The sequence below is a fragment of the Saccopteryx bilineata genome, chromosome 11 (assembly GCF_036850765.1).
Source record: "Saccopteryx bilineata isolate mSacBil1 chromosome 11, mSacBil1_pri_phased_curated, whole genome shotgun sequence".
Classification (NCBI taxonomy): domain Eukaryota; kingdom Metazoa; phylum Chordata; class Mammalia; order Chiroptera; family Emballonuridae; genus Saccopteryx; species Saccopteryx bilineata.
The window spans coordinates 33,060,237-33,081,825 of NC_089500.1; the positions used below are offsets into that span (position 1 = coordinate 33,060,237).

Consider the following 21,589-nt stretch of genomic DNA (forward strand, 5'->3'; position numbering starts at 1 on the left):
AAGCTCTGCCCACCAGGGGGCGATGCTCTGCCCATCCTGGGCGTCGCCATGTTGCGACCAGAGCCACTCTAGCGCCTGAGGCAGAGGCCACAGAGCCATCCCCAGCGCCCGGGCCATCTTTGCTCCAATGGAGCCTTGGCTGTGGGAGGGGAAGAGAGAGACAGAGAGGAAGGCGCGGCGGAGGGGTGGAGAAGCAAATGGGCGCTTCTCCTGTGTGCCCTGGCCGGAAATTGAACCCGGGTCCTCCGCACGCTAGGCTGATGCTCTACCGCTGAGCCAACCGGCCAGGGCCTGTTGGAGTTTTTTATACTGACTTGTTATGGACTAAATTGTATCCCTCAAGTCCATATGTTGAAGCCCTAACCCACAGTACTTCAGAATGGGACTATATTTGGAGATAGGGCCTTTAAAGAAATAATTAAGTTAAAAGAGATTGTTAGGGTGACCCCTAATCCAGTATGACTGGTGTCCTTATAAAAAGAGGAGGTTGGGACACAGATAACACAGACCAAGGGATGACCATGTAAGGACACAGTGAGAAGGTAGCTATCTGCAAGCCACAGAAAAACAGGCCTTAGAAGAAATCAAACCTGCTGACACTTTGTCTTGGACTTCCAGATTCCAGAATTGTGAGACTTCTGTCATTTAAGCCACCCAACTGTGGTATATTGTTATGGCAGCCCTAACAAACTAGTAAAGTATTAAAGTCCTCCCTATGCCTATATGAAATATTCCGTGCTTTAATTCCATTTCCTTTTATTTATTTAGCAGAGTCCTCGTAAAACACAACCTGTACTTGAATGTAGCGAGTACCGCATTCTTTGACCTTGTGCTAATTGAGCATTTCACTGCCTTTGATTCCATCACATTCCATCTCTAGTTACCTTAGCACATTTCTTTGGACATGCTTCAGTTTCACCACATTCATTTGAAGTACAGGGATAAAAAATATTCTAATGAGGATCTGATTAATTTGAAATATAAGGTAGAGTCCCTCCCCAGCACTTCTCTTTTGCACTCTGTATCTTTTTGTTTGTTCCGACACAGTGGCATTATGCTGTTGACTCAGTCACTTTTGGCAACAGTGATTCCATCTTTCAGCCTCCCTTGGTTTTAGAAACAGTTCCTCATCCTCCATTTATGTCTGATCCCTAAGTATATGGTCTTGATTGGCGTTCACTCAGTTCCTGATCACTCTCATTGTGCTGGTCTGTTTTTAGTCTTGATGGGCTTAGTCAGCTCCACTTCTGAAGAATTAATCTTTCACCTGGTCATGAGGTTTAAGTCACTGGGGGACCCACCTTGATAGGACTGTAAGAGTCACTATGTTAGTTTTACAACTTTGGACCCTTGGTAATTCCCTATAGGTCCCCTATAGGTTCCCTATAGGTTCTTCACTAGCCTGACAGAATTTATTGCTAGAAGAAGAGCCTGAGATGGAGATTGGGGTGCAGGTGATTTGTTGAAGGCCTGCTCATCAGGAGAAGTTGTGATGAGTGAGAGAGCAGGGTTAGGAAGGGAAAGGATCAAGCAATGAAGTGGTCTTGGGTAAAGCTAGGCTTGGCCTAGTTCATGGGGGTTTGGAGGACCCTCTGAGGAATATTGCACCACTGAGTTGTCCCTTCTTGAGGTGCAGGGGGTGGGATCGGGGCGGTGATAAGGGTGAAAGTAACTTTCTGGGCCAGGACACTCATTAGCCAAGGCAACTGTCCAGAGAAGGAGGCAGTTATGGGTGGTTAGTAACTAACACTCATAGCACCTGGGGGAAGAAGGTATCATATTGGTAGAGAGGGATCTGGGTGGGCAGTGGAGCATCTATTAAGGCTAAAAGCATCTTTGTTAATGTGCAATTAAAAACCATGTCTCTAGTTAAAAGTATTTTAGATCATACAGGTTACTAAACAGGTAGAAAAATGGTTGGGGGAGGGGTATTATAGAGAAGAACTCTCCTACAGAGAAACCTGTGGCTTACTTCTCCTCCAAAGCACCTCCTATAATCTGTACCAACCCTCCAGCCTCCAGACTTTATGCTTGATTGTGAATTAGCATTCACTCTTTTTTTTTTTTTTTTTTCACGTTTCGGAAGCTGTCAGACAGACTCCCGCATGTGCCCGACCGGGATCCACCCGGCACGCCCACCAGGGGGCGATGCTCTGCCCATCTGGGGCGTCACTCTGTTGCAACCAGAGTCATTCTAGCACCTGAGGCAGAGGCCACGGAGCCATCCTCAGCGCCAGGGCCAACTTTGCTCCAGTGGAGCCTTGGCTGTGGGAGGGGAAGAGAGAGACAGAGAGGAAGGAGAGGGGGAGGGGTGGAGAAGCAGATGGGCGCTTCTCCTGTGTGCCCTGGCTGGGAATCGAACCCGGGACTCCTGCACACCAGGCTGATGCTCTCCCACTGAGCCAACCAGCCAGGGCCTAGCATTCACTCTTAAAAAATAGTAATTAGGTTATTTGGATTATTTTTATATCAGTGTTTCTAAATATTCAAGTGATTATTTCTTCTACTTTTAGTCTCTATTTGTCATTCTTAGGAATTATTCCAGTTAACTGTTTACTCTAATATTTTTGTATAATATAAATATATAGTTAAAGAATTAAAAACCTTGATTTTTTTCCTCCTTACTTATACATCTAATGTCAAGGATTTTTTTTTAATTGAGAAGTGGGGAGGCAGAGACAGACCCCCGCATGCACCCTGATCAGGATTCACCTAAAAAACCCCTACCAGATGATGCTCTGCCCAGCTGGGCTACAGATCTGTTACTTGGCAACAGAGCTATTTTAGCACCTGAGGCGAGGCCATGGACCCATACTCTACACCTGGGGCCAGCTTTTTCGACCTATTCGAGCCATGGCTGTGGGAAGAAAGAGTGAGAGAGAGAGAGAGAGAGAGATGTGGGGAGGGGGGAGAAGCAGATAGTTTGCTTCTCCTATGTGCCCTGACCGGAAATCAAACCTGGGACTTCCACAAGTCAGGCCAACACTCTACTGCTGAACCAACTGGCCAGGGCCAAAACTTTTCTGTGGTCTCATAATTTGACTTCATATAGTTAACAGAATTTGAAGAGTTATTTTCTTTCCTATAACTTACATTGATGTTCTAATTTTCACAGCTCTAATTTTGTCCCTACACAATTTTATTGCCACTTTTTACCCTTTGTAATTTGTTTTTTTGGTTTTTTTTTATAATTAGGCCTATTTACTGCTTTCATAAACTTTCTCACTAGGTTGTCATGTCTCTGACATTAATCAATTTGGTGCTTACTCTTCATTTGCCTTTATTATATACTAATATGTTTTTTCATAAATTTTCCCTTTTTGAACATTCACAGCCTTGATTTTTTAAAATTTCTATTTAAGAATCAAGGGTGGTGTGAATTTTAGTGTTCTGTCCAAATTTAAGAGGCAATGCTGTCCATCTGTAATTTCTGGAAAGGAATGAGGAAGGGAGAAGCTGGACAGTTCTGCTTTGGTCTGGTAATCACTGTTAGACTTGACTGTTGTGTTTTAGGGGTTGTGAACTCAAAGAATATCAAAAAGAAGTATATCTTTTTATATAAAAATTTAAGAGTTTTCCAAAGCCAAATAAAAATGATTTTTAGGTTATTTCTTGTTTCAGTGCAACTACAGCCCTGCTTCCTTTCAGTAGGACGGGCAGATGACACAGGGACAGCTGCAAGCCTTGCTGTGAGGCCTTTGTTTGACTTCTGACTCTGTCAGTTATTATTCTGTGGCCTTACATGGGTGATGTAGCCTCTCTGAACCTCAGTTTCCTGATCTGTAAAACGCGTATCAGTGTAGAGGACTTTGGGGAGGATGAAAGTAACTTAACAGTTTTTCAGATTTTCCCACCTCAAAATAATTCACTTTACTGCAGCCATCATCTAGGAGTCTCCTGTCTGAGTTACTAGAATCTAGAAATGAGAGGGCGTGTTGTGTGAGAGCTGAAGGTTGGGCCCCACCAGCCACATCTGATTCTTGTTCCCATCCACCTTCTTTGACCTTTTACACATAAACAGTGAACATGTGAGACTCCCGTATGACCCCAGGAAGAGTCATGAACCCACAATATTCCCTTCCTCATGCTCTGCGTATCTTATTCTTTTGGCTTATAAACATTTGATCAACGTAGAAGCTGCCAGACTCTGCACTGCCTTACCATGTTTTAGTTCCTTCCCACCTACTTCTGCCCAATTCTAACAGCAAAAGCATTTTCTAATTGTATCTTTTGCTCTCCATTTTTACTGATTGAAGACTCTTAGACACTTTCTTTTATCGTAATTATTCCGTCACCTTTTCTTTCCCTTGTTACCTAAAATGCACCTTCTCCTCTAACCAGGATTGCCTCCTAGCTCCTGGTCTCTTACTGCATCCCCATTTATCAGCATCTCCCTAACTAATATCTTTCCTGTTTGCCATTGCTCCTCTCCAGTGATGACTATGTCTACTTGACTCTCATGGGAGCCACCTCTCACTACTCTAGGCCACTGCTCTAAGTTCTATTGTAGATTGGGAAGCTAGTCTTAGAGTTTCCTCCTAATAGGTAAATACCTATTACATTTGGTTTATTTTCCACTCCTGCTATAATAGACTATTTTCTTCCAACACAGGGAGCAAATGATACTTGCATTTTTTATTCGCATTTTTAGGTGGCAAGCTGGTGGCTGGCAAAGCAAGAAATTATTGAATCTGTAGCAACAGTAGCCATAAGATCCCCAGGAAGACTCTCTGGGGAAACTCCTGCAGGGAAGATAGTTGAAGAAACTTTGGGAGATCTGGACAACTTTAAGAAGCCAAAAGGAAACGCTACAAGGAAAACAATGAGTTAGCTCCCTTCCCACGAAAGATATTTTAGTCTGACAGCATTCAACAAGAAGATCTCCACAGACAAGAGTGTCCTTGAATGTGACGAAAGCAAAGGAAGTCTCTATCTGAACTCAAATGTTCTAACATGACAGAGATTTCATACTGGGGGAAAGTGCTTTCACTGTAGGAAAACGTTTTGCCAGAGCTCAAAGCTGATTAGACGTCAGAGAATTCATACTAGAGAGAGAACCTAGGCGTGTAAGCAATGTGGCAAAGTCTTTAGTTTGAGCTCAGACCTTGTTAGACATTAGAGCATTCCTAATGGAGAAAAACCCTATGAACGTTGTGAATGTGGAAGAACTTTTAAGGGCTGCTCCGAGCTCCTCGGGCATTGGAGAATTCAGTAGAGAGAAATCTTAGGAATGTGGGAAAACTTTCACCAGAGCTCAGCCCTTATTCGGCATAAGAAAATTCACCCTGGAGACAAAAGCTATGAATGTGTTGAATGTGGCAAGGTTTTTGGTAGAAGCTCTGTCCTTAATGGACATCAAAGAACTCACACTGGAGAGAAACTGTATGATGTGATGAATGTGGAAAATCCTTCAATCAGAGCTCAGCCCCTCTCTAGGCACCAGAGAATCCACACTGGGGAGAAGCCTTATGAATGTAGCGAACATAGGAAAACATAGGTTAGGCCTTATGCACCAGCTGAGAACTCACACCACAGTTTAACTGTGGGGAAGAGCTGTACAGTTATGCAATACAAGTTTCCTTAGAGCCGAGTTCCTGTCCTTCCATCTCAGTTCAATCTTTTAAAAGGAGACCCCCACACAGGTGTTTGCTGAAGTGTTGAATGGGCACCTTCACAGGAAGTCCAGGATTAGGGCAGAGTTGCTGGAAGAGCTCCTTATAAGATGGATGGACTAAGAGGGGTGCCCCAGTGGCAGGGATCCCTGCCCAGCAAGAGCACTGGGGCATTTGGCAGCTGGAGACAAGTGCTAAGAGTTACTTGATTATCTGAATTAGTCCCTGGATTTTAGTAGTGTCTGGGGAATGTAGCTGTTTCTGCCCCTTGCCAGTTCTGTCCTCAGTCCTGAGTTGAGGTCAGTTGAGGTCTACTTATTTATTTATTATTAAAAAAATTTTTTTTTCTATAGAGACATAGAGTCAGAGAGAGGGACAGATAGGGACGGAGAGAGACGAGAAGTATCAATCATCAGTTTTTTGTTGCAACACCTTAGTTGTTTATTGATTGCTTTCTCATATGTGCCTTGACTGTGGGCCTTCAGCAGACTGCGTAACCCCTTGCTCGAGCCAGCGGCCTTGGGTCCAAGCTGGTGAGCTTTGCTCAAACCAGATGAGCCTGCGCTCAAGCTGGCGACCTCGGGGTCTTGAACCTGGGTCCTCCGCATCCCAGTCTGACGCTCTATCCACTGCACCACCACCTGGTCAGGCAAGGTCTACTTATTTATTAAGCATGTGCTATGTGCCAGCCATTAGGGGAAGATGTGACCACTGCCCCCTAAGGGTTAATGGGATATACATATTTATGAAAAAAGATAGTTACAGTAAAGTGTGATAAGTGCTTTGGTAGGATAAATCCAGGATTCTGTTGAAAAACATAGCATACAAATTCAAGATTCTGTTGAAATATGTAGTGGTCTGTGAGTCACTGAAATCTCAGCTGAGAATGTAAAAGGTAGGTGGCAGTTAGCAGATCAAGGCAGAGGGTACAACATGTCCAATGGCATGGAGAGGCTCAGGGGATGTCCCTTCATGAGGACTCTTCTCTGGCAGGAGCTGGTTCTTACAGACCGTTTCAGAAGCCAGGACATGTGTTGGTTCCTCTGTTCCTATTTATGATCACTGAGCTGGGGAGCCTGCCCCAGACCCCGAGGGACTGCAGAGATCTTGAAGTACTCAGGAGAGTTAGTGTGATAGAAGACTAGTGAGTCATATGGAAAAAGGCACGTGTGCACCAAGGAAAGAATACATTTCAGAGGTTAGAGGGACAAAGGGACTCGAGTGTTTGTGTCCCATGACACTGAGGCCCAGGCAATGGGAAGCTGACAGGAATGGGAGGTCTTCCCTGGCTCCACTATTCCTCCCTCCCTGCTCCCTCCCCTCATCATCAGGTTCCTGGGTGCTAAGCTACTTGAAGGCAGCGAATATTTGTTAAGTTACCCTCAGGTTCCTCAAACCCCAACTCTGCTAGTGTTTATTTTGATAGTTTTAATTAACTCATACTTAATTGCCTTCACCTAAGAGAAAGTTTGATTCTTCTTCGAAGATGTCCTTTTCCCTTTCAGATACTGTCACTTCAGAAGACTTGGTGATCAAAGCCGTTGTGGGTAAGAGGGGTGGTGAACTTGGCGAGAGAGAGTTTTGTGTTCAAAGGTTGTGGGTTTATGATGGAATGTGGTAAATCAGAAGTCTGAAGACTTTAAATGGATAGAGAGTTACCTTTTCTTATAGATGACAATCATATGATTTCTATTTTTAATATAATTTAATAGCTTTTCCTGATTGTGAATTAATTGTAAATGTTGATAATACAGAAAATAAGAAAATATAAATTACCCCTAATCCCACTACCCATAGGAACCTTAACATTTTTTAATATTTTTATTAGTGTTTTTTTTTTTTAAATGCCAACCGTAACATTTTTTGGTAAGAATCTTGTTTGGTAAGTCATTTTTAATAACTGATTTTAACATTTATACTTCAACTGTTTAGTATTAGAATGTAATGCAAGTTGTATTGTAATAAAATTTGAGTTTTCAGCTTTGCTTTGAAATGATTCATTCCGGAGTAGGGAACACAATAATGGGAGTGGAGATGTGCTGGCAGAATGGGGACGAACTTGCGGGAACAAATTGGGTAACTGGTGTTCCGAGCTCTTATTCCCTGGGCCAAAAAGTGTCTGGAAACTGACAGCTGGCCTCTGGGACAGCAGCTCACCAAGTGAAGTCTCAAAATTGAGGGTACATCTGGGGCTGCATTGTGGTTGACGGACCATGGGAACGAGAACAAGTAGCCTTTTGAAACACACACACCTCTGTGCTCACCAGAATCAGGACCTTTAAGAGCAAGAACCTAGACGGCTGCCGTGGCCTTGCCCTCCCTTCCCGCTCAGCAGGTCCTCAGTAGAAACACTTGTGCAGATAAAAACCATGACCGTTTAGGTCTGTGATCATTGTGTCAGCCCAGAAGACAGCCAGGTTTGAGTAGCAATGTCTGGTTCTGGCCCACCAGAAAGCACGGGGTGGGCGGGTATAATAGAGGTCTGCCCACACAGCTCACCTTTCCTCTTGATTTTGCAGAAATGCTCTCCGGGCCAGTCCTTCTGCATGGGAAGTTATTCCACCTGGCAGTCCCACTTGGTCTGAGAATTCACTGTAGGGAGTAAGAGTAGCAAACAGGGGAGCTTGGAGAGACCAAAGTCAGATTTACTTACATTTCCAATCTTCTCAACCAGACAGTGTAATTGAAGCCTCTGGAAACGACGGAGAAGGGAAGAGGGTGGACACTGATATTAAGCACCTTGTCTAAACTGCACATTATCTTTTTAAATCTGTGAGTCTGTTGTGCAAGAAGATACATTTAAAGTAAACACTGTTCCCCCCCTGGACTGCCTCTATACCAAGAGAAACAAGGTCCTGAGCAAAAGGGACAGACATGAATTACTTTTCCTCCAGCAAAGCTGGTGAAGGAGAAAACAATTACCTTTGACATCTACTTTATATTGGTGCCTCCTCTTTTCATAAACAGATTGTTGAAGCTTTAATTGTAAGAGATCACCTACTTCAGCTCCTTTAAAATAAAGTTCCAAAATTATGAGGGGACTTGCTTACTGTTTTAGAATTAATGGAAAAGAACTAATAAGAACAAAGGTCCCTGCCTGGCTGGTGGTGGTACAGAAGATAGTGTTGACCTGGGACCTCGAGGTCCCAGGTTTGAAACACCAAGGTTGCCGGTTGAACGTGGGCTCATCTGGCTTGAGCACGGGCTCACCAGCTTGAGCACAGGGTTGCTGGCTTGAGCATGAGGTCATCAAAATAACCCCATGATCACTGGCTTGAGCCTAAAGATCGCTGGTTTGAGCAAGGGGTCACTGGCTTGGCTGGACCCCCTGCTCACGGCACATCTGAGAAGCAATCAGTGAACAACTAAAGTGCCACAACTACAAGTTGATGCTTCTCCTCTCTCTCCCTCTCAAAGATCAGGACACAGGTCTCCACCTCCACTTCAAGGCAATTTTTTCCCTCAACTATAGATCTCCTTTATGCAAATGGCTCATATTTGCAGTTGTAATTTATAGAGGAATTTTTTATACAGTAGAGATGGGTGTGTATACCATTGTCATTTACAAACGAGGACATCCCAGATCAGAGTTAACAAGTTAGCTCATCTCCTAGGACTTGGGACAGAGATGTTATGGAAAGCTATGCTTTTCTTAATATGTCTCAGCTATCCTGAGTTTCTACTCCCTTTTACCCAATTTTAGATATATAGTATAAGAAAATTTGGGCCTGACCTGTAGTGGCTCAGCGTATAAAGTGTCATCCTGGAATGCTGAGGTCGCTGGTTCGGAAACTGGGCTTGCCCAGTCAAGGCACATAAGGGAGCAACTACAAGTTGATAATTCCTGCTCCTCCCCCCATTTCCTCTCTCTTCTCTCTACAAATAAAGTAAAATAGAAAATTTGGAAGACAGAAAAGCACAAGAAAAAGTTAAATCAACTATAATCTTATCACCCAAAGATAACCAGGACAGCATTTTAAGATTATGTATTTTCAATATTTTTAATGCATAAATATATTCATACATGGAATCATACTGTACATAATTGTCTTTTATTTTTACTGTTTTATCACTTAATATTAATCAACATCACTTTTAACAGCTTTTAAGACTGTATATATTCATGATAGTTTTTGAAACATACATTTACAGGTAGGATTTTAAAGTCAAAAGGCAATGCTTAAGGCTTCTAGTATTGACTGCCAGATTTTTACTGCCAGATATATTTACTCATATCTCACTTGCTACATTAGAATCCCAATTTCCCTTTTTGTTAGTTTTATGAGGGACAAAAAATTTCCAGCTCAACTTCTGCTTTACTATAGTACAATTCTAATTATAGCAAGGCTGAACACTTAAGTGTCCACTGGCATTTATTCTTTTGTGATTTGCCTACTTAAGAAACAATTTTTTCTTATTCTTTCATGGGGAGAATGGAGAAATAGCTCAAGTTCTGGATTCCTGCTGGGTTCAAAGTTTAACCTCATCACTTTTTAGCTATGTGACATTGAGTAAGCCATGATCCTAACCCTTCATTTCCTCATCTGCCAAAATGTGGGCTGAGAAACAACTAGTACATTTATACAAAATGCTAACAAGTACCTGTCATGTTCGATATGTGTGAGAACTCTCTATATAAAAGAATATCCCTTTTATAATATATCATTCCTATTTAGTTCTACCCTTTTTTAGTTTGGGTCTTTCTGTGAAGAAGGAAAGAGGAAAATAAGTGAATAGCTCTTACTATTTTGTTAATTTTACTATCTTTTCCAAATGATTCTATCCATTTCTTTAGCCCTCCTGCCATTCCTACTGGTTAGTACCTGCTCATCTGTCTGCCCCACCTGGAGCACTACTCTATTGATCCCCATGAAACTGCTTTTCTCACGCACAAGATTCTAGATGTCCATGGATTGCTATTCTTGGTAAGGTGTGTTTAACTCCAATCTGTTGGTTATTTGGAATAACATGTTTTCTGTGGCAGACTTATACACCTTTCCACATTGCACTGAGAAGTACCAGTCCAGGGACACTTTTCCTGCTGGGTTCTTCAGAAGAGGGTAGTCTCTCGAAGGACCATGACTGTTACTTTGTTGTCAGTTCCCTTTAGAACCATCCTTAACAAATTCATGAAAATATTGCCGATATAAGACAAAACTGAGTATGTGTGAGGTGTTCAGAGGATGTCAGACCCAACAACCGACAAATATTTTTTGGCATCTGAGCCCTGGGGTGGACTAGGAACTGAAGGGGTACAGCCTCAGGAACAAGTGGTACGGTAGCCACAGCAGCTTCTGGACGTGGGGGCTGGGAAGCCGACAGTAGCTGATAGTCTTAAGAACCAAAGATGGCCTTATGTCTGGGAGAGGGACATTTAGAACTCTAAGATTCTTAGCCCACAGGCTGGGCTCTGACTCCCACCCCAACCTGCATCAAAGGTCTAGCCTAGCTTCCAGGCAGAGTAAGAAAACCACGTATTAACACTTTCTCTGGGTCACACAGAAGATGGACTAGTAACAGGAACTGCTCCACTGGCTCACATTTTACTATAGGCACTACTTAAGAAATTCTAGCTACATCCGTACTTCTCTTAGACTTGACTCCACTTCAAAAGGAACTCAACAGGAATGCTCAACACATTTTTACTTTTAATTCCTCAGATGTGCCACTTTCTTCCTGACCTTTGTTCATTGTTCCCTGGCCTGCCTATCCCCTCCCTACTCATCCTTTAGACCAGGGGTAGTCAACCTTTTTATACCTACCACCCACTTTTGTATCTCTGTTAGTAGTAAAATTTTCTAATCGCCCACCAGTTCCACAGTAATGGTGATTTATAAAGTAGGGAAGTAACTTTATAAAAATTATAAAGCAGAGTTACAGCAAGTTAAAGCATATAATTATTACTTACCAAGTATTTTATGTTGAATTTTCGCTAAGTTTGGCAAAATAAATTTATTTTTTTATTTTTATTTTTACAGAGACAGAGAGTCAGAGAGAGGGATAGATAGGGACAGACAGGAACAGAGAGAGATGAGAAGCATCAATCATTAGTTTTTTGTTGTGACACCTTAGCTGCTCATCGATTGCTTTCTCATATGTGCCTTGACTGTGGGGATACAGAAGACCGAGTAACCCCTTGCTCAAGCCAGCGACCTTGGTCCAAGCTGGTGAGCTTTGCTTAAACAAGATGAGCCCGCACTCAAGCTGGCAACCTCGAGGTCTCGAACCTGGGTCCTCCGCATTCCAGTCCGATGCTCTATCCACTGCACAACCTCCTGGTCAGGCCAAAATAATCTTTATAAAACAAGTTACTATAGTTAAATCTATCTTTTTATTTATACTTTGGTTGCTCCACTACCGCCTACCATGAAAGCTTGAACGCCCACTAGTGGGCGGTAGGGACCAGGTTGACTACCACTGCTTTACCATTTCTTTTAGAAGCCTTCCTGGACCCAAGGCTGGGTCAGGTATTCCTTAATCTCACATAGCACTGACCAAACCAGTGCCGTTACCTGTCTGCCCTGTTCATTAACATGTAGACTCTTTTATTTTCCATTAAACCTAGTTTCTGGCATAAAGCCTACTCAAAAAATAACAGCTGGATAAATTATTTTGTATTCTTCTATCTTGTTTCTTGCCTGCCCAGGGCTCAACAAATCATTTATGAAGCCATTTCCCCATCTGTCCTGCCACTGTTCTTTATTGATCAGTAAAATGTTTGTATTCCCAAGACAGAATGTCCCTCATCCTGTTCACACCATCCCCCAGACCGGACATACTAGCCGATGCAGTGACAGAGCCTGGATTGCTGTCCTCGCTCTTCATGACATTCTCATGGAAAATGAGGTCTCAATGTAATAGTCCCATTTTTCCTATTTCCTGAGTATTCCTAACCCTCAGAGAAAAGCTGCAAGCAGTGCTTCTTTCCTCTGTTGTTGACTAGTCACAGGAAAAGCTTTACAGAGAATACGCATACGCACTCGGAAGTGCTGCATAAAGTTACACTGACTCAAGACCTAGTACAGCAGTTTACAACCTTCAAGGAGTCTTGCTTAAAATAAACCCTTTTGACTAACAAAGCATTTACAATGTTCATTGTATTCACAAGTTACTTTGTAGTGTGGACTCTCTGGTGGCGCATAAGGACTGATCTGTGCCTGAAAGCCTTCCCACACTCATTACATATATAAGCTTCATCCCCAGAGTGGATTCTCTGATGCTGAACAAGGGCTGAGCTCCTTTTGAACGTTTTGCCACACTCATTACACTGATAAGGTTCCTCTCCACTGTGAATTCTCTGATGTCTGATGAGGTTTGAACTCAAACTGAAGGCTTTTCCACACTCGTTACACTCATAGGGCTTCTCTCCACTGTGTATCCTCTGATGGGTAATCAGCTCTGAGCTCTGCCTAAAAGCTTTCCCACACTCATTACATTCGTAAGGTCTCTCTCCTGTATGAATTCGCTGGTGTCTAATAAGCTTTGAGCTTTGGCTAAAGGTTTTCCCACACTCATTACACTCATAGGGTTTCTCACCAGTATGAATTCTTTGATGGATAATGAGATATGAACTTTGACTGAATGCTTTGCCACATTCATTGCACTTACAGGCTTTCTCACCGGTGTGAATTTTACGATGTCTAATGAGGGCTGAGCTCTGATTGAAGGCTTTCCCACACTCACTGCATTCATATGCTTTCTCACCACTATGAATTCTCTGATGAATAATAAGATACGACCTCAAACTAAACGCCTTCTCACACTGGTTACATTTATAGGGCTTTTCTCCAGTGTGGATTCTCTGGTGTTGTGTTAGAGAGGAATGCTGTTTAAAGCTGTGCCCACACACATCACATCTGTAAGGTCTCTCTTCCGTAGGAACTTTCTGGTAGGTTTCAGAGTTCGCACTTGGAATTAAGCTTCTCTGAGGCTCGTGGTGGTTTCTCCTCCCCGGAGATCTGTGTGTGATTCCTTGACTGAGACGGCCTCCTTGGGAGGGGGATCTTCCTGGTTTCTCCCCCGAGGCACCTCCTTGCTGCCACGCTAAATTGCTTTTGTGCTCACTAACTCCTCCAAGTGAAAGTTCCAGGGGAAGTCCTGCTTTTTCTCCCAAAATGTCCTTCTTTGTCGCTGATTCATTGTTTTCACAACCTGAAATAATAGCAAAAGACAGTTTTAATTTCTCCACACACTCCCAAGCAATGCTCACTTTCTATGTGAGAGAAAACAGATGCTTCTACCCACAAAAGATGTCCGTGTCCACAAATATCTTCTTTAACTGGTCAAAATAGGTTCCTTCTTCCCTTCTAATACTAGAGCCTACAATTGTGCTTTGCAGTTTATCCTTTCCTGCCCCCTTGGAGAATTCAATGAATCAATTACCTACTATTCCTTTCCTAATATTTCCAACCTCTTTCTCCACTGTCTTCTTCCTGTTCATCAGCATTTAAACGAGCTCAAGCCTCTCTCATCTTTTAAAATCAAGTTCCTCGTCTACACATCTCCCTCATGAAACCTCATCCCCATTCAGAGTAAAGCTTCTTAAAAGGATTGTCTGTATCCTTCTTAAAAGGATACTCATTTCCATTATATAATCTGGTTTCTGCCTCCCCCCACCCCAGTTCCCACACACTCCCATCAAAACCACCAACTCCATAGCTATTTAATCTAATGGGGACTTTACAGGTCTTACTTAATTGGCCTCTCTGTAACACTGACACTTGTGACAACACCTTCCTTTTAGAAACAGCTATATTAGCCTGATTTCTGTGGCCGTTCCTTCTTCGATTCGAGGCCAATCACTCAAACATGAGTTCCTTCAAATTCTGTTCTGGGCTCTCATGTATCCCCACTTTATAAACTGTCTACCTCCTAGACTTCAATTACTATTGTACTTATGTTATAAGCTAACCAGATCCTCAATTCTAACTGTTTTCTCTGTTAAGCTCTGTACTATCATATCCAATGCTAATTGGTTACATTACTTGTGAATATTTCACAAGCACCAAAATGTCCAAAACACATCATCAGTATGTTTTTTCCCTTATGTTTTCCATTTATATAAACAGCACCACTATTAACCAAGCTGTTCAAGACTGAAACGTGAGTATCATCCTCAACTCTTACCTACATTCTCCACTTTCAATGATGCCCAGCTACTGCAATGCAACTTAAATACTGCTAAACAGGAGTCAGTTTGATCTTCCCCACCTCTTACCATAATACATCTTGATTTATTCACTGTGGTCATTTGAATTGTAACAGTCTCTAACAGGGCTCTACTCTTACCTTCAAATGCATTCTCCACTCTGCTACTAAATTTTTAAATACATATCCAAACATGTCATTCCCTTGTCCAAAACCTTTCAACTATACTCCACTACACTGTACAAACTAATTAGAATGACATACAAGTTTTCACAATCTGGGTCCCATTTTCCTCCCTAGTTTCTCTTACTACTTCTCCCTTATGAATTCACTATTCCAGTTAAATTATCTTCAATTCCCAGAATGGGCTGAATTCCTTCACCGACAGGACTTTGTGGCCTTTGCTCATGTGATACTGTAGTATAGGAAATATATACTATCTCAGGGGTCCCCAAACTTTTTACACAGGGGGCTAGTTCACTGTCCCTCAGACCATTGGAGGGCCACCACATACAGTGCTCCTCTCACTGACCACCAATGAAAGAGGTGCTCCTTCCGGAAGTGTGGCGGAGGGCCAGATAAATGGCCTCAGGAGTAGTTTGGGGACACCTGTTAACTATCTGATTTTCATCACCACTTCCTGGCACAGAGTTTTAAAAACCCTTAAAACTTCCTAAGTGGTAGAGGTGAGAGGAGTATCTTGTTACTCAGAATAAACCCCTACCAACCATACCTAGGTTTATGCTAATGAGTGAACTCTTGGGAGGGTAGGCTGGTTGCCATAGGAACCAACCAAGTGAAGAGGGTTAGAACTTTCAGCCCCATCCTCTGACCTTCAGGGAGAGGTGCTAGGGATTGAGCTAGCTCATCACCAATGGCTAATGATTTAATCAACTGTGCCCATTTAATGAAACCTCCACAAAAACCTTAAACAAAGGGGTTCACAGAGCTTCTGAGATAGTGAATTCATCCAAGTGCCAGGAGAATGGCAGCCCAAATATCAATCCTGCACTCAGGATTCTCTGGACCTCACCCTGTGTACCTCTATTCATTTGTGTCCTTTATAATAAACCACCAACAGCAGTAAGGTGTTTCCCTGAGTTTTGTGAGCCATTATAGCAAGTGATGAGCCCCGATGAGGGGGTTGTGAAACCGCCAATTTACAGCAGATCAGAAGTATGGGTAACCTGGGACTCATTACATGCAACTGGCATCTGAAGGGGGGGGCTGCTTGCCTTGTGGGACTGAGACCTTATCTGTGGGGTCTGCACTAATTCTGGGGAGTTAAGTGTCAGAACAGTTTAATGTGACTGTACCCAGAGTCAGAAGTGTGGAGAAATAGTTTTTCCCTTTGGCTTGGGACACTTCTCCTCCCACCTACAGTGTGTCCGTAAAGTCATGGTGCACTTTTGACCGGTCACAGGAAAGCAACAAAAGACGATAGAAATGTGAAATCTGCACCAAATAAAAGAAAAACCCTCCCAGTTTCTGTAGGATGATGTAGCAGCATATGCGCATGCGCAGATGATGACGTAACACCATGTATACAGCGGAGCAGCCCATGGCCATGCCAGTCGAGATGTGGACGGTACAGAGGAAAGTTCAGTGTGTTCTGTGGCTCGCTAAATTTGAATCCGTGACCAAAGTGCAATGTGAACATCAGCACGTTTATAACGAAGCGCCACCACATAGAAATAACATTACTTGGTGGGATAAGCAGTTGAAGGAAACCGGCAGTTTGGTGGAGAAACCCCGTTCTGGTAGGCCATCAGTCAGTGATGAGTCTGTAGAGGCTATACGGCAGGGATCCCCAAACTTTTTACACAGGGGACCAGTTCACTGTCCCTCAGACTGTTGGAGGGCCAGACTATAAAAAAAATTATGAAAAAAATCCCTATGCACACTGCACATATCTTATTTTAAAGTAAAAAAACAAAATGAGAACAAATACAATATTTAAAATAAAGAACAAGTAAATTTAAATCAACAAACTGACCAGTATTTCAATGGGAACTATGCTTCTCTCACCAACCACCAATGAAAGAGGTGCCCCTTCCGGAAGTGCAGTGGGGGCCGGATAAATGGCCTCAGGGGGCCGCATGCGGCCCGCGGGCTGTAGTTTGGGGACCCCTGCTATACGGGATAGCTTCCTAAGGAGCCCTAAAAAATCTGTGCGTGAGCCCAACCGGTCAAAAGTGCACCATGACTTTATGGACACACTGTATTTACCTGGCTTTTTTCCTACTTACCGTTCAAGTCTAAGCTTAGCTGTCTTTTCCCTCAAGAAGTATTTCCTGAACCTGAAAGGCTGGGTTAGAGGCCTTTACATATGGCTTTGTAGTACCCAGGGCCTACTTTTAGTCTGTCATTTACTATTCTATACTGCAATTGCCTTTTTGCTTGTCCACCACCCCACTGAGACCTGAAAGTTCCTTGAAGATAGAGACCCAGTGCCTATCACCCTGCCCGACATGTATTAGTACCCAATTAAGATATAATGAAGGATTTAGTAAATGACAGGGAAACAGACATAGGAGGCCTGACTGCCATTCCTGAGGATTGCTGAATACAAAGCTGCTGAAGTGAGCGCCTCAGGGCTAGAATAATAAAGGGTTAAGGCTGAAGTGTGGCATGTTCGTAAATGCAATTAACTCTGTATACTCAAAGCCAGAGGCCTGATAGCAGATCCCAGATGAGTTTCTATTTCTTACCACTTTGGGGGGAAAAGCAGCACTCCCAGGGTTTCAGCTGTGTCTTCAGAGGCTGGAGTTGGATGTTTAACTCTTGTGATGCTCCAAGACATGTCAAATTTGGGACCTGAAATCAGTAAAATATGGTTAACATTGTGAGAAATCCCTAAGGAAATGCTTAGTAAAAATCTCAGAGGTCAACAAAGACCTCTCCAGGGATGAGGAATAGGGAAAAAAGAACTATGGAAGGAGAAAGATGGGCATGGCCCTAGCAGTCACTTCAGGGTTATGGTCAATACGGACAAGCATATCTTTATCCTCCTGTTACGATGATGCCACATGCTCCAGTTTGTAAATCCCTTTTCCCACAACATACAGCATCTCCCCGTTCCCACCTGCTGCCCTGGGTCATCAAATTCCCTCTCCAAGTCCTCCAGGAGAGCCACAGCTTCCTCGCCACTCTTTGGACTATGTTGCTGAACCCAGACCTGCAGCTCCTCAGGCAGGATGCTCAGGAACTGCTCCAGCACCAGCAGCTCTAGGATCTGCTCCTTTGTGTGCAACTCTGGCATGAGCCACTGATAGCAAAGCTCCTGGAGTCGGCCCAGGGCCTCCCGGGGCCCAGGAGTCTCCTGGTAGCAAAATTTCCGGAATTGCTGGCGAAACAATTCTTGGCAGGATCGGGTACTCGCATTTTGCTTTGATTTCTGACCCCAGGGAAGGCTTTCTTCTACTTTCACTAGTATCAGTTCTTGTTCCCGAGGATTTTGAGGTATCAGTGTTGAAATTGCTCTGGATTCTACAGCCATTCTGGCCTGAAACACGTTGATCAAAAGCTCACTACAAGTGGATACTCTACTTCAGGAATTCTTTCAGTAATTTCTTCTTTCCTGAAGGATATAAAAGCACTGTTAACTTACAGCAATGTAAAAAAATCTCTAAGAACTTAAAATATAAACATCAGTCATCCCAGTAACATACATATTGATTGAAAGGGAAGAAGTTTGAGATTGTAAATAAATAATAATCAGGTGACAAACTAAAAATCCCTCATGTCATTCACTGTCTCCTATTTTGTAGAATTTCTACCACAAATGCGCTAAGGAATTATTTTAGAAGCAAAAGAATGCAATATTAACGTGCATCACACTGAGAAATTCCCTTTTTAATTCTCTTTCAGTTTTGACTCATCGAGAAAAATCCGTCTTTAAGGTGTATGTAGAACTTGCAGAACTCCCCCTTAATAAAGTTATAAGCCTCAGACTTCCAAGGGTAACAGTATCTAACTAGGATTTAATAACGCTGATTTTTAAAGCAGTTAACTGCCTATTAAATATTAGTTGACTCAAATAAAAATACTATTGCATATATAACCATTTAATCAATTTTGGTATTCACTGAATTTCTTCAGCGAACACTGAGGAACTTACTATGGGCTCTCATAAGGCGAGTATTAGGGTACAATAGTTTTTGCTCTTTGTGTGTGTGTGTGTGTGTGAATCATGACACTAATTCTGATGAATAAATGAGTCTACCGGCAAATAACCAATAAGTGTTTGTTAAATGCTTATCATGTCAGCATACAGGGACCATGTCAGATACAGAGAAGAAGCAAAAAGGTCAATCTTAGCTTTCAAAAAGCTTAGCCTATACCGGAGTAAACATTTTTAAAAAGTTAAATATGGCAACATGTGTTAAATTTTCTGATTTTAGGATGGGGGAATACCGATAGGAGGGGGTAGTCCTTAAATTAGTAGGACAGTAAAATTTAACCCTAACACTACCAATAACTACAGATTTTAATACTGAGGCTACAGGGTGAAGGAATAAGTGCCTTTTCCGTTAGAAAGCTGGGGCTTCAGTGATGGCCTCAACTGCGTCCCCAGTACGCAATCAGACGCCGCCCGAGATCGGCCAGCCGAGGAACGGGGTTCTTCACCCCGCGCCCGCGGTCCAGGCCGCACGCCTTCCCTGCCCTCCCTCCGCCACGGGGCCCGCGTCCCTCACCGCAAAGCCCGGGAGCGGCCAGGGAGCCAGCCGCCGACCAGAGCGGCGAGCCACAAAGACCGGAAGTGCACCCACGCGGCTTTCCGCTCGCGATTCCTCCCGAGCCTCCGTCCGTCCCGCCCCGTGCTCAGAGGCAGCCAATCAGCGCCTGGATCCTACGCTTCTCACCGCTTCCCTCTGCGGCCGCTGGCCCAGCGGAGCCTGAAGTCCCGGAGGAGGTGCGCAGAGAGGCGGGGTCGGTGGGCGTGCCGCCCGCCTCACCTCCCTTTCCCACCACCAGCCACTATACTTGGTATCCCGTCGTTCCTGATTCATTCCACCTCCAATGTTTTAGAAAAGTTTTGATATTTCCCGATATTTTCAGTTATTTTCCAGTATCTCTGACAAAAGTAAACACGTGGATAAACAGGCTGAACAAAAAGTAACAGCCATGTATATTGCTCTTCTGCTCAACAGCTCTGTGCAGTAGCTATGGTATCCCCATGTGACAGCCATAGACACAGCCAAGTCGAGCAGCTTGTGTTCAGACACCGAAGTCCCCGTAGTTCAAGGACATTGTGCATTCCCATACTCTGCCCCTCTAACGTGAGGTTTTCTCATTTTTCACTGGACCCTAAAAGTCGTAGTATTTAAATTTTTCTCTGGCCATTTAGTAGATGAAAAATGATGTCATGTTGCTTTAAACTAGTTAACTTGAACATAAGGTTATTTCTCGCTGTTTATTGACCATTTACGGTTCTCCAAAGAAATGGCTTTTCCCATTTTTAAAATTGAGCTGTCACTATTTTTCTTTTATATTTGTGAGAGCTTTTTACTTGATGAGGATATCAATTCATTTGTTGCAAACATTTCCCCTTTTATTTGTATTTATTTATTTTAAAATTGTTAGTACAAGGTGACATAAAAAAATTCTCCTTTGTGAAGACAATTAAAGCACACATATTTGGGGAGAAATTCAGTAGCATGGAGAGCCATTAGTGACCTACTAAGTCATTCTTAATCATTATGAAATGACTATGGCAATTTTACAAAGCAAGAGTGTAGTAAGGGGCCCTGGCCGGTTGGCTCAGTGGTAGAGCGTCGGCCTGGTGTGCAGGAGTCCCGGGGTCGATTCCCGGCCAGGGCACACAGGAGAAGCGCCCATCTGCTTCTCCACCCCTCCTCCTCTCCTTCCTCTCTGTCTCTCTCTTCCCCTCCCACAGCCGAGGCTCCATTGGAGCAAAGATGGCCTGGGCGCTGGGGATGGCTCTGTGGCCTCTGCTTCAGGCGCTAGAATGGCTCTGGACGCAACAGAGCAACGCCCCAGAGGGACAAAGCATCGCCCCCTGGTGGGCATGCTGGGTGGATCCCGGTCGGGCGCATGCGGGAAGTCTGTCTGACTGCCTCCCCGTTTCCAGCTTCAGAAAAATGAAAAAAAAAAAAAGAGTGTAGTAAGGTATTTGAAGAACTTCCTTGCTCTTTCAATAGGAGATAGAATTTGTATATTGCTTTCTTTCTCCCCCTCTTTGAATCCTAGGAATAGCATGTGCCTGGGCAATGGAGGGAGGGGAGAGACATTGGAAGAATCTGTGAAATGTATGTTTTGTGAATCCCCACCTGTATGTAGTTGTAAGCTTATGTCATGATGTTATGCCTCCCCCACCTGTCTGTGGTCAAAGAGTATATAAGTAGTCTCTTAGAGGTAATCAGGGCTGCATGATTTAGGTAGGAGGATTGTCTCATGTATGCTGCCGGCTTTTCATAATAAAACTCCTCAAAATTCATATTGGACTTGGTGTCTCTACATGAACCCGCAGAAATGAGGTACAGTACTTTATAACATTTGGGGGCTCATCTGGGATGCAGTATTCCATGTTACCATGAGTAGAGACACTCGAATCAGCTGGCCTCTCCGGGGGGGGGGGGCTGCCTGACCCCAAGGCTTACTAGGAGGGGTGCCCCCTGAAACATTTCAGAGCTCCGGTTCTCCAGTGGGTTCAGAAAGTCTCTCGGCAGACAACATTTCTGGTCCCTAAATTCAACAATTCAGCAAAGAAATCAAGGAGTGTGAAATTTTGGACTTTGGAGATTGTAGGCAGGGTTGATTATTTTACTTTGCTGATTTGGGACTCCGAGGGTTTTTCTTTTGGGATG

The 21,589-nt window shown here is 43.5% G+C and overlaps 1 protein-coding gene across 1 annotated transcript in view; it reads right to left on the reverse strand.

The window, feature by feature from the left end:
• The window catches only part of ZNF397 (zinc finger protein 397), a 44,424-nt gene extending 24,897 nt beyond the window's left edge, over positions 1-19,527 (reverse strand). Inside the window, exons 1-4 of the mRNA XM_066246924.1 lie at positions 19,457-19,527; positions 17,845-18,339; positions 17,471-17,576; positions 12,725-13,763 (exon numbers count right to left, since the gene is read on the reverse strand). Coding sequence (XP_066103021.1) covers positions 12,725-13,763; positions 17,471-17,576; positions 17,845-18,258 — 1,559 coding nt within the window. The 5' untranslated portion in view covers positions 18,259-18,339; positions 19,457-19,527. The remainder of the gene's footprint in view (positions 1-12,724; positions 13,764-17,470; positions 17,577-17,844; positions 18,340-19,456) is intronic.
• Positions 19,528-21,589: the final 2,062 nt, after the last annotated feature.